This window comes from Haliotis rufescens, unplaced genomic scaffold, assembly GCF_023055435.1.
Source record: "Haliotis rufescens isolate VD_foot unplaced genomic scaffold, xgHalRufe1.0.p SCAF_1, whole genome shotgun sequence".
NCBI classification, from domain to species: Eukaryota; Metazoa; Mollusca; class Gastropoda; order Lepetellida; family Haliotidae; genus Haliotis; species Haliotis rufescens.
Window position 1 is genome coordinate 26373183 of NW_025963779.1, and position 13500 is coordinate 26386682.

The 13500-nt window shown below is 40.9% G+C and overlaps 1 protein-coding gene across 3 annotated transcripts in view; it reads left to right on the top strand.

Moving 5' to 3' along the window:
• The window catches only part of LOC124131699 (potassium channel subfamily T member 2-like), a 67817-nt gene that overhangs the window by 16473 nt on the left and 37844 nt on the right, over positions 1–13500 (top strand). For all 3 annotated transcript variants that reach the window (XM_046495150.2, XM_048393886.1, XM_046495153.2), the window contains exons 2-10: positions 520–625; positions 1314–1396; positions 2165–2261; positions 3823–3909; positions 5394–5502; positions 6490–6564; positions 7665–7751; positions 12072–12175; positions 12815–13001. In XM_046495150.2, coding sequence (XP_046351106.2) covers positions 520–625; positions 1314–1396; positions 2165–2261; positions 3823–3909; positions 5394–5502; positions 6490–6564; positions 7665–7751; positions 12072–12175; positions 12815–13001 — 935 coding nt within the window. The remainder of the gene's footprint in view (positions 1–519; positions 626–1313; positions 1397–2164; positions 2262–3822; positions 3910–5393; positions 5503–6489; positions 6565–7664; positions 7752–12071; positions 12176–12814; positions 13002–13500) is intronic.

Sequence of the window (13500 nt, forward strand, 5' to 3'; positions counted from 1 at the left end):
GCGCCGCGATTCGCTGTGCAGAGTTGCGTTGCTTGGGCACACCAGAAACCTATGATTGTGGGTTCGAATCCTGGTTATGTTTCTAGGTTTGTCAGCACCATACCCGTGCTTGTGGGTTTCACCGAAGTGGTAAATGTCTGAGACCTGCATCACTTCAGGCTTTCCTCCCACATTAAGCTGACACGCCGCGATATAACTGGAATACTGTTAAAAGCGGCATTAAACCCAACTCACTCACTCACTCACTAACTCTGAAGCTAATGCTTTTTTAAAAATAAAATTGTGAAGAAAACGGACATAGACAGTTATTTCTTGTCAGAAAATAAATGTCAGTTCAAGTCAATGTATATTATATGCTAGTTTTAAGGATGCAAATGCGATAATTTGCATTAATTCTCATGTTTGTGTGAATAAAGGGCACAATAATTTGCAGCCAGTTCATGCCTGGTCATTGTCTCGGCCAGGTCTCTCTGATGGATTGTGATTGGTTCTAGTTAAATGTGATTCTTTCTCTTACAGCAATGGACTTTGAACAGATTCCTGTCTGTGAAAGAATTGACCTTGGGTGGCAGTCTGAAAGTGACGATGAAGATGACCCAAACTTTGACCCTGATGACTGGCACAGGTTTGCTCTATTGAATAAAAGAGATGTGATCCTCATGTGTGGTGTTTGAAACATTGTGTCTTCTGTTAGAGGCTTCTTAGAAAGTTTGGTAGTCAGAGAAGAACAAACGTATACCATTTTCCCCATATTAAACACTCTGTGCCCCCTGAGTTCCCCCTGACTAATTTCTAAACCAATCTGTAGTAATCTTAATATGCACCCCCCTACAAAAGCATTATATTTACATGACAGTCCATATGTTCTTATGTATAATACAGATATTTTTACAGGAATCAGCAGCACTGGTGTAAATAACTGCCTTGTGACTATTATCTTAAATTATAGTTTCTCCGACATTTGAACTCGGAAAACAGATTTAACTTGTGTATGGTTTATATTAAGAGTCCCCTTTGTCAATTTTCTAAGCACCCAGAATGCTTGTTACGGTGAATATGGTATGGACATCAACACGATCACTGCCTTGGTGTATTGCCATTGTCAGCAAACAAAAAGCCAGTTTAACTGGCTCATATCACACATCTGATTGGTCCTTTATAATTGTATACAATATTCACCCAAATTTAGATGGTTATCTGGTATCAGGTGTTTGCAGGGTATATGGTATGAGATTTCTAAGTATCAATGTTCTGATTACAGGTAGAGATGAGCTAATGTCACCTGTGGTAACCGTGGGGATTGTTTATTTCAGGATCGCGCCAGTCAAGTTTTTTACCCACGAGTTGTCTATCAGAGGGAGGCTGCGGAGACTCCTGATACGGAACTCTTCATCACGTAGGTGTCACCTCACCCATCTGTTTTGTACTGAAAATATTGATATTCCATTTTGTTTAGGTCAGTCAAAATAGAAATAAAAATGAATGTCAAATATTTATTTATTTATTTATTTATTTATTTATTTATTTATTTATTTATTTATTTATTTATTTATTTATTTATTTATTTATCTATTGATTTATTGATTTATTTATTTATTTATTTATTTATAAAAAAGTGATTCTGCCAGGGAGTTAAAACTGCAATTTCTTGAATCACTGAGAGTGAAGTAGACATGAAATGTATTTATAACATTTTTTGTTGTATTTGAGGTTTACGGACTGAGGTCCCGTGAAACGAAAATGTGGGTTTTCTTAACAATCAAAATATAACACATCTCTTTCACTGAATGTAACCACGTTCACTGTATGTTGCTAGGGAATATTGTACCATACAGATTTCCAAATGATCAAATCCATGTTTATAACTGTAAGGCTATACATTTTTTTAAATTGTTGGTGTTTTTGTGTGCAAATTTGACCCAAGGTTAAAGTGTAAGAAGTCAGTTTGTTGTTAGATATATCCCAGTTTGTATTTTTAGATATTATAAGTTTTGATTTCATGTGAAGTCACTAATGCTAATGTTTCATTAGATGAAAGTTTTCTACACACATTATCACTTCTGAGTTTAGATTAGTTTTGCAGCTCTTCAAATAAGAAAAGGTTTGTATAAGTTTGACTAGATGATTTCGACGGCACCTACAGATATTTGTTGCTGTGTTTCAGGTCTAGCCAGTACATTCTTTGATCTGATCATCCGCTGTGTGATATGTCTGATCTACATAGCACGTGTTCACCTTGATGACACGTCGCTGTACGCATGGTAGGTAACTCTGCTATCTCACATCGTTCTTGAAGCCTTGTGGTGTTTGGACATCTCATGGATATTATATCTTGTATAGCTATTTTATAGCCCTGGAATGGTATTTTAACACATTGATACTAGAGCAGAGTATCGCCTGGTATCTTGTGATACGATACATATCATCAAACAGACTGACAATACCAGTGGTATGAAGGTACTCCGCAACAAATAGTATGAAATGATAAAATCTCTGAAATACAACCTCTTGCCTTATACATGCATTTATTATTATCTCAAAAACAAAAACTTCTTATCAAATAACAAGAACAAAACAGTTTTAAATGAAGTGATGGGTATTAAATGTAATAGTTAGTGAGTGCATCCTCTACCACCATGTCCTCGGGTTCAGCCGTGGTTACATGTGGCGTGGTGCTACTTCTGCCATTATGGCTGGTAACTCTATATCAATTCCTGTTCTATTTATAGTGTACTACGATCTCACAAACTGACAATTCAAGTATCATCTGTACCTAAGTGTTGATGATATCGTAGGTATCGGTGAATCATTACAACCCTAATCAATATGCCATGTCAAGGGTTAAGGTCATCCTCAAGGTTGCCTGAAACTGGAGAAAGACTTACTGTTGTTCATTGAAACTTGTACATATCGTCCTTGGGGTGGGGCCGAGATCGGAAAAGGTCATGAGAGACCTAAGCATAAGGCCAAGGTCAAAGTGATAGTTATTCATACGGCATGCATGCTATTTTCAAAAAAATGCTTTTTTCGACAGATATTCTTAAATCTTATGGTTGCAAGGGTCTGCTTTAGTTGCTGCAGGTATTTCAGGGTTTCAGATGGCTCTCGGGCTCCGGTCATAGACCAATAAAATTTTGGATTGACAGATGGTTTGTTTAAGTTGTCCTACTTTTGACTGATAGAAATGCTAAGCAAGGCATCACACATTTCATAATTTCATGATTAAAAGTAAATAGTAAAGATTATTCCTACTTATGGTATCGATTTTTATGACCAATGAAATGCTCTCATAAAGTTTTGTGTCATACTGAGAATGTACAGTACACATATTGTCCTGTTTTCGATCAGAGTTTTCAGCATGATGCCTGTATTCTTGTGCATGATACAATAATATTATTGTCGGATCATAGGCTTTCAAACATCATATGTTTTCTATCACGATTACTTGCACTATAACGAGGGGTGTCTGGGGGATGGGGGGCAAAGTTTATGACAGTTTTGCTCCCAGACCCAGCAGGTAACTTGAGGCGCGGATGTATACCAGATTTTTTAAAAGTACTGATTCATCTTCGAAATTTAACTACATAGCCCACTTTTGTTTATTTGACTTATTGACTTTGCCATTTACATTTCTTGGGTCCAAGTCATTGACCTATATAGAGCCTTTTGTGTCAAAATCACTGTATTTGCAAACACCTTTCTAGTTTTCCAAAGTAAATCTGAGAAAACTGTTCCTATTGAACGTCAGCTTACAGCATTATCCTCTGTAGTCATCTCTCTATTTATGACATACATGTAACTTGCCCCGTCATGTGTTTCCAGCAACGGCCGAGCAGCACCATGTAGCCGGAACAACACCACCAACGAGGAGCAGGGTGAAATGCTGTTCTCTTCCACAGACATCAACTGGTGGGTTTCCCCTTCTGGTGGTACATCACCCATCAGACCTGCATGAAATGAGTGATATACTCACCATGTCTGTGTGTGATAGGTGTGCTGTGATAGAATTGATAGCATGATAGGTGATAGAACACTAACAGGGGAACTTACTCATTCCTTTGGGGCGGTCGGGTAGCCTAGTGGTTAAAGCGTTCGCTCGTCACGCCGAAGACCCGGGTTCGATTCCCGACATGGGTACAATGTGTGAAGCCCATTTCTGGTGTCCCCCCCCCCCCCCCCCGTGATATTGCTGGAATATTGCTAAAAGCGGCGTAAAACCATACTCACTCACTCACTCACTACTCATTCCTTGGTTCTGTTTTCACAAAATATTCCCATAAGTCTATTACCGAATGTACTTATGTCAAATACAGTAAACTACGTATGTAACGAACATGATTATAACGAAGTGATGGCTATAACGAACATGATTATAACGAAGTGATGGCTATAACGAACGTGATTATAACGAAGTGATGGCTATAACGAACGTGATTATAACAAAGTGATGGCTATAACGAACATGATTATAACGAAGTGATGGCTATAACGAACGTGATTATAACGAAGTGATGGCTATAACGAACGTGATTATAACGAAGTGATGGCTATAACGAACTTGTTTTTGGTCCCATTTGCTGAATCCTTTAGTTGAAACGATTATAACGAACTACGGTTGTAACAAACAAAACATATTGGTCCCTTTGAGTTCGTTATAACCGTAGTTTACTGTGTTGGTAAATATAAGTTAATAGATATTGTAGTGTGATTATATGAACTATCATTAGCTGAGCTTCTATGCAGAACAGATTTTTACTAGACTCAGGCTTCGTACTATTGGCTGAAGTCACCGACTGCAACGCTGATGGACACTAGAACGGTTTCTTATTTCTGATACCACTGCCCAACATCTTTACAAGTCAGATGAGATATTTCATAACTGGTTCTTGTCCCCGTCCCACCGTCATGTCAAATCTACAAATATAGCTGTTGCTGCGATTTTGTTGTGAAACATGACCCTCGACCTTGACTGTGTGCAAGGGACTTGTAGTATGGCAGGTACTTCTCCCCGTCTCAGTAATATCAACTCTACAACTACTGCTGCGATTTAGTTGTGAAACCCGACCCTCGACCTGTCTGTGTGCAGGGGACTTGTAGTAGGGCAACTAATGTTATATTATGGGAAAAGGAAGTAATCTTTATCCATCTCATGCAATCAGTTTTTCACTTTGATAAGTTCTTCCAATAACGCACAAGAGATTTTTTTCAATAGAGCATGTTTACTATGTTATTGTGTGAATATTTGTTTTGTTTGGTTTTCGTTGTGAATTTGTTTGGTTTTCGTTCTGACAATATGTTTTCTGTGAAAACCCCATGATTTATCCCTATTGGCATGTTGACGTATCCGTGTTGTGTGTGACTCGCATGTACGTTGTTTGTTGTGCTGCATCTAGGTACGTGTTGTTGTGGGTGCGTCGGCCGCTGTGGCTGTGGATCATGCAAGTCTCCCTCTCAGCAGTCACCATCTTCAAGGCCTTAATTCTAGTCTACGTCACAACCAAGGTGAGACTTCTCACCGTTATCAGGCCTTAATTCTAGTCTACGTCACAACCAAGGTGAGACTTCTCACCGTTATCAGGCCCTAATTCTGATGTACATCCAAACCAAGGTGAGAGTTTACATCATCTTAAGGGCCTAATTCTGACACAATCGACTTCTGACACAATCGATTACTGATACAATCTAGGACTGACACAAACTGCATCACACACTATCTACGTCTGACACAATCTATGCCTGACAATATCTACTTCTGGCACAATCTACTTCTGACACAAACTACCTCAGACACAGTCAACTGCTGATACAATCTACTTCTGACACAATTCACTTCTGACACAATCTACTTCTAACAATACCCACTTCTGACACAATTCACTTCTGACACAATCTACCTTGACACAATCTACTTCTGACACAATCTACTTCTAACACTACCCACTTCTGACACAATTCACTTCTGACACAATTCACTTCTGACACAATCTACTTCTGACACAATTCACTTCTGACATGATCTACTTCTGACACTACCCACTTCTGACACAATTCACGTCTGATACAATCTACTTCTGACACAATTCACTTCTGACACAATCTACTTCTAACACTACCCACTTCTGACACAATTCACTTCTGACACAATCTACTTCTGACACAATTCACTTCTGACACAATCTACTTCTGACACAATTCACTTCTGACAATCTACTTCTAACACTACCCACTTCTGACACAATCTACTTCTGACACAATTCACTTCTGACACAATCTACTTCTAACACAATTCACTTCTGGCATAATCTACATCTGACACAATCTATGTCTGACACGATTTGTCTGACACAATCTACTTCTGACACAATTCACTTCTGACAATCTACTTCTAACACTACCCACTTCTAACACAATTCACTTCTGGCATAATCTACATCTGACACAATCTACGTCTGACACGATCTCGTCTGACACAACATACTTCTGTTCCAGGGTCACAGGATGGAGCAGATCCTCACGTCCAACTTCTTCCTGGAGGTGATCTGCAGCACGCCCTATCTCCTCACAGTAAGTACAGCTAATACACACATGGCAACCATTACAAGCTGGGAGGAATCATTACAATTATTTGACCAAAATCAGCCAACATGATAAAGTGAAACAACACACCTGTAATGTATGCTATGTGTTTAAAATCAGTCTCTGAAAATACAAGATTTGATACAACCATTTAAAAATTTCATACAGGCTTGAAAGGGCCATGAATTGTATAGTCCCTCTTGAAACGCCTTGGTTTTTAGTTGCCAACCTTGAAATGCCTTGAAAATCTCCCAAATAGCTTGAGAGGCCTTAAATTTGTCCAGCATCACATACACTTGTTAATATTGGTATTGAAATTCATGATAGACGTAATTTATTATGTTAGTTGGTTGTGAAAATACATCTTGGAAGATTTGTGATGTTCATACTGCTTTTAAAGTCTTACAGTTACCATATTATACGCTGTTTTTTTAAAGAAAATATTTACTGAAACTAAAAAGGCCTTGAAAATGACAGTTTAAAAGCCATGATTCTTAGTGTTCCATATCTGTATGAACCCTGAATTAGAAATCAGCTAATAATTATATGTTTTGGTTTGTGATGGGAAGGATTCATTCTCATCCAAACCAACTACCCAAGACAATTGCCTTCATGTGGGGTGGAATCTCTGCTCCTTGAGCGTGCTCCCACCCAGACCTTCAAGGGTGTGACAGCACCCCAGTACCTCATGCCTGGCTCCCCATGGAGATCCCGGGTTAGACTTGCACCCCAGCAACCTAGGCAGGTCGTGAGAGGCGACTTATTGGATCAGGTGCCGAGTCTTTGTGACTTGGTGCATTGCATCATTGATCAAAATATCAATCTCTGGATTGTCTGGTCCAGATTTAATTATTTATAGGCCGCTTCACATAGCTGGAATGATGCTGAGTGTGGCGTTAAACAAACAAACTTAGGTGCCTGGCTGCAGTGGTAATCATCCGGTTACAGTGTGTGACCTGACTGATTATATGCCATTAGACCCTGGTTGTATCATTGATGCTGATGCTATCAACCACTGATTTGTCTGGCCTAAACAACATAAAACAACACTCACTCTGTTATGTAATGTTGTCTGTTCGCAATTGCAGTTAGCCTACCCTCCTCTGATGCAGCATCTGTTTGTGCCGGGATTCCTCAACTGCTGGTTGGCAAAACTAGCACTGGAAAGAATATTTGTAAGTGTCTTAAACTACCCTACTGATGCCAGTCGTTTAGGTGATGTAGAACTGAAACGGTCAAGGACAACTTGTCATAACTTTAAGCTACAGAAAATATGTATTGATATTCATAGTTATCCACCCAATTGAGCATCTATATTTGATTTTTTTAATTCAGAGACATAAAACCATAATTCTTTGAAACAGCAGTATATTCTTGTATGTGCATTGCAAAATAGGTATAATTTTACCTTTTCCTGACTCATACTTATTGCTTGTGTCATCTTTTTTTCAAATGGTAGTGGAAATTTCCTGAACAGTGTTCACAGAGAACAGAAAAACTTCTCACCTGAATGCACCCCTGAGCCGCACATGTGCACAGGAAGCATGTTATGTGACCAAGCCGGTAGACTCATCACTCTCTCATTTTCGTGTCAACTGAGTAGTTGGACAAATTTTACCAGCAAGATCAGAAGAGAATCAAGTATTCGTCTCAGATCATATCAGCTCAGCTTCTGCAGGTCTTACTCAACTGCTTCGTCAAGGTCTAATAGCCAATTATCATCTCTTATTACATCAACCCCGGGAATCTACATCCATCTTTGATCTGGAATGTCAACAAAGAAATACAGGATTCAAAGGACCAGATGTTGATTCAATCTGTCCAGAACTTGAATTCAATGTACAAACAGTCCATGCAAAGGTTACAGTTCAAGAGCAGATTTTCTGGAATTCAGAAGGACAAGCAATCTAATTGCAAAGGAGGCAAGACGTCTGCATTTAGTAGACCACAAGCAAGACTACTCCATGTTGTTTACCCATCGAATGTTTAGTTCGTTACATGAATTTGGTTGGACTTTGCATCAACTCGTTAGTCCAGCCAAACTGTAGCTCCGGAATTCCAGCCTAGTTCGGCAAGGGTGGAAACTGGACTTTTATAGTCGGTTGCCTCAGGAGGATGGATGAAGGAGAGCTGATGAGCGAGTGGGACCTTCCATGTCCATGTACCGCAATCAAGAGTAGGTGGAAGGCTGGCAAGGAGAGCTGATGAACAAGTGGGACCTTCCGTGTCCATGTACAGCAATCAAGAGTAGGTTGAAGGCTGGCAAGGAGAGCTGATGAACGAGTGGGACCTTCCGTGTCCATGTACAGCAATCAAGAGTAGGTTGAAGGCTGGCAAGGAGAGCTGATGAACGAGTGGGACCTTCCGTGTCCATGTACAGCAATCAAGAGTAGGTGGAAGGCTGGCAAGGAGAGCTGATGAACGAGTGGGACCTTCCGTGTCCATGTACAGCAATCAAGAGTAGGTGGAAGGCTGGCAAGGAGAGCTGATGAACGAGTGGGACCTTCCATGTCCATGTACCGCAATCAAGAGTAGGTGGAAGGCTGGCAAGGAGAGCTGATGAACAAGTGGGACCTTCCATGTCCATGTACAGCAATCAAGAGTAGGTTGAAGGCTGACAAGGAGAGCTGATGAACGAGTGGGACCTTCCGTGTCCATGTACAGCAATCAAGAGTAGGTGGAAGGCTGGCAAGGAGAGCTGATGAACAAGTGGGACCTTCCGTGTCCATGTACAGCAATCAAGAGTAGGTGGAAGGCTGGAGAGCTGATGAACGAGTGGGACCTTCCATGTCCATGTACCGCAATCAAGAGTAGGTGGAAGGCTGGCAAGGAGAGCTGATGAACGAGTGGGACCTTCCATGTCCATGTACAGCAATCAAGAGTAGGTGGAAGGCTGGCAAGGAGAGCTGATGAACGAGTGGGACCTTCCATGTCCATGTACAGCAATCAAGAGTAGGTGGAAGGCTGGCAAGGAGAGCTGATGAACGAGTGGGACCTTCCGTGTCCATGTACCGCAATCAAGAGTAGGTGGAAGGCTGGCAAGGAGAGCTGATGAACGAGTGGGACCTTCCATGTCCATGTACCGCAATCAAGAGTAGGTGGAAGGCTGGCAAGGAGAGCTGATGAACGAGTGGGACCTTCCGTGTCCATGTACAGCAATCAAGAGTAGGTGGAAGGCTGGCAAGGAGAGCTGATGAACAAGTGGGACCTTCCGTGTCCATGTACAGCAATCAAGAGTAGGTGGAAGGCTGGCAAGGAGAGCTGATGAACGAGTGGGACCTTCCGTGTCCATGTACAGCAATCAAGAGTAGGTGGAAGGCTGGCAAGGAAGGCTGATGAACGAGTGGGACCTTCCGTGTCCATGTACAGCAATCAAGAGTAGGTGGAAGGCTGGCAAGGAGAGCTGATGAATGAGTGGGACCTCCTGTGTCCATGTACAGCAATCAAGAGTAGGTGGAAAGCTGGAGAGCTGATGAACAAGTGGGACCTTCCGTGTCCATGTACCGCAATCAAGAGTAGGTGGAAGGCTGGCAAGAAACTGGAAGAATTGGGACATTTGAACTACCCTTTTATCACAGATATTCTCAAAAAGAGTATCACCCGCTCTCCCTCAATCCTCCAATACTAAAATACCTGGATGTACTGCAATGTTAACAGAAGCAATCAACACACTTCTGGTCAAGGCAGCGGTAGAGAAAATACAGCCAGATGTCCCAACTTTCAGCTGGTTAATCAATTACCAGAAGTTGAATCTTCAGCCATCTCAAAATCTGAAGTTTCTCGGCATAAGGTTTCTAATAAAACAAACTCATTCAAGTACCAGAGGATCAGTTTAGCAAGATTGAAAGCTGTCTTAAAGGTGCCATCCACAAGCAGATACCATTCAACCAATGGTAAGTCATACTAGGTCTACTCACGTTCGCCCAAGCACTGACTGTAAGATGCAGACTACAACTTCTTCCCATTCAAAGATTCCTAAGACCCTTCCTTAATCATCAGGATCTCAGACTTCAACTACCACAACAGCTGAAGAAATATCTTCAATGGTGGACATCCAAGTCAAATGTCTGTGGAGCAACCTTTTTGAATGAGCCTGGATTACAACCGTCATCTGTTCGTCATCGGCACACTCAACTCAGAAGTAGCATCAGGGCTATGGTCAGCAGAAGAAAAGCTCTATCACATCAGCCACCTAGAGTCCGAGGCAGTAATCCAAGCAATAGCGCATTGGGCACCACAGTTGAGAAACAAGTTTCTTGTGATAAGAACAGACAACTCAACTGTCACATTCTACATAAATCTCCAAGGAATGACAAGATCAGCAACCCTTCTGAGACTAACATTCCAACTGTACAGTCACACAGCCTGAATCTCAGAATAAAGGCAACACACATTCAAAGAATCAAATGTATTAGCAGACGCCTTAGACAGGCCATCTTCCCGAGGCAAGGGAGTTAACTGACTTTAAAAGTCCAGTTTCCACCCTTGCCGAACTAGGCTGGAATTACTGGGCTCGATCGTTGCGCCACCAGTGGCTATTACCAATTATGTCCCTTCTAAACCTCTCCTGTGGACCAATCAGATTCCACCTCTCATATCACTTGCGTTTGCTTCACACAAAATGGTGGCGCCCAGTCAGGACAATCTGATCGATAATCAAGATCTTTATTGTGATAAAACGGGTCTTACATTGTGAAATGCATCAAATCACGTGAGCACCTTGATTAAAAACATAAAAAAAAGATTTGGAAAATATCTGCTGACAACGAGTTGGCCGTGCACATGCTTTGCAAATCCTGCAATCGATCGAAATCTGCACAACACTTTACGAACCGGATTTTGATTTCGATGCGCGATTTTGATTGAACTATGCATAGACTCGTTAGTCCAGACAAAATGTAACTCCATAATACCAGCCTAGTTCGGCAAGGGTGGAAACTGGACTTTTATAGACAGTTTACTCTCTTGCCTCGGGAAGATATAGACAGGCCATCCAAACCATCACCAACAGAATAGATGCTCTGTCCGGAACCATTCCAACTAGTGATAAAGCATGGATATATATTACTAAGAAGATTCAAGTACCCATGGGGTTGTATGAACAGATCACATTCTGAATCACACCTTATGGAACCCACCTCCTTCTCTAAGATTCAAACAATAAGTATGAGTCAGGATAAGGTAAAAATATGTATTTTTTAGAGTAAAAATATCTTTTTTACTTATCCTGACACATACGCTAATGAGAGAGTGAGGAGTCTACTGGCATGGTCACATGCATTTGGTGCCAACATGCAGCTCAGGGGTGCATTCAGGTGAACTGTTTTTCTGTTCTCTGGGAACATTGTTCAGGAGGTTTCCACTACCTTTCGTAAATGAGATGAGATAAGCAAGAAGTATGGGTCCAGATAAGAATAAATGATATTTTTCCTCTAAAAAATACATTATTACTATTTCCATGTAAAGTAAAGGTAGAAATTGTGTTGATCTTCTAGAATGACCTTCACTTGACCCGGACACGCTTCCAAACCATCTCAGTGACCTTGTCCCAGCAGATCCTGCTTCTGGTGGCCAGTCTCATCTGTATGGTGTTCACCACGTGAGTTGTGAAAGTGTTACTACAGCACACACAGCTGGAATATGTTTGATAAATCAGAGGTTTCAAATAGTCACAGCATACCTCTGATTCAAATACCACATCACTGCAAAAGTGAGTGAGTTGGGTTTAATGTCGCTTTGAACAGAACTCCAGGTGCTGACAAACCTAGAAACATAATTTGGGCAAACCAGGATTTGAACCCACAATCATAGGTTTCTGGCCTGCCCAAGGGATGCAACACTGCACAGGTATTGTAGCATCTTAGATGACTGGACCACCTGTGCCCAGGCAATAAGATCTGTTTTGAGAATGTACTTTCAAATACCAGCAAATGTAGGTGACAAAACGCTGTTTAGAAGTAAACGTTTAAAGGTAACTTCATTTTCTTTGGGGGTTTCTGCTTCATTGTCAGCTTACAAAGTATCTGGTATACAAATTTTGATTGCCTCTCATGCATGTGAATAAAGTGTTTTTATTAATGGCAACCTACTCAAAATGTTAGACTGAGCCTGTCTTTTGTGTTCACTTAGTTCCAAATTCAATCAAGAATCTTCAAATATACATGTGTCAGGTTAAAATGTGAACATATTTTGAGTTTATTTTCCCCATTTCTGATACTGATGTACCGTTTCTCCCCAGAATCTGCGGAATACAACATATCCAGAGAGGCAGCTCGGAGACACCGCTGACAATGTTCGAGTCATTATACTTTGTCATCGTGACATTCTCAACAGTCGGCTATGGGGACATTTCGCCGGACATCTGGCTGGGACAACTCTTCATGATCCTCATGATATGCATTGCTCTGGCCTTCATACCCAGACAGGTAACCATGGAAACAATCACCGAACTTACAGAAATATTCTCAATCCTCAAGTGTACTGCATCAGCAATATATTTACATGAAGTATCTATCACTGCTTTGAGATGAAAGATACTTTCCTGAAGTCACACTCAAGATTGCACACCACTCTACCCTCCAGGCTCCTAGTAGGGATATATGCATATGTCAGATCCTAGCTGACAGATAAAGTTGCCTCAAGTTTATGACTTTAACAGCCATTTACTTCCATTCATCAAGTACACATGAGTTATGTTACTTGAAAACAGACATGGGTATACATGTATTTGTAAATAATCTGGGCCACGTTAAGAGACACTATTGTTGAAATCTATATACCATGAAGTTCACCAACTGGTGACATAGATCTCAACCAGGTATTGTGTTGAAGATACAGTTTGTTTGTTAATGTGATTTTGATAATTATGCTGCATACTTGAATGTTTGTGTCAGTCGTCGGCAAACAGCAGATGAAGGGAAGCAG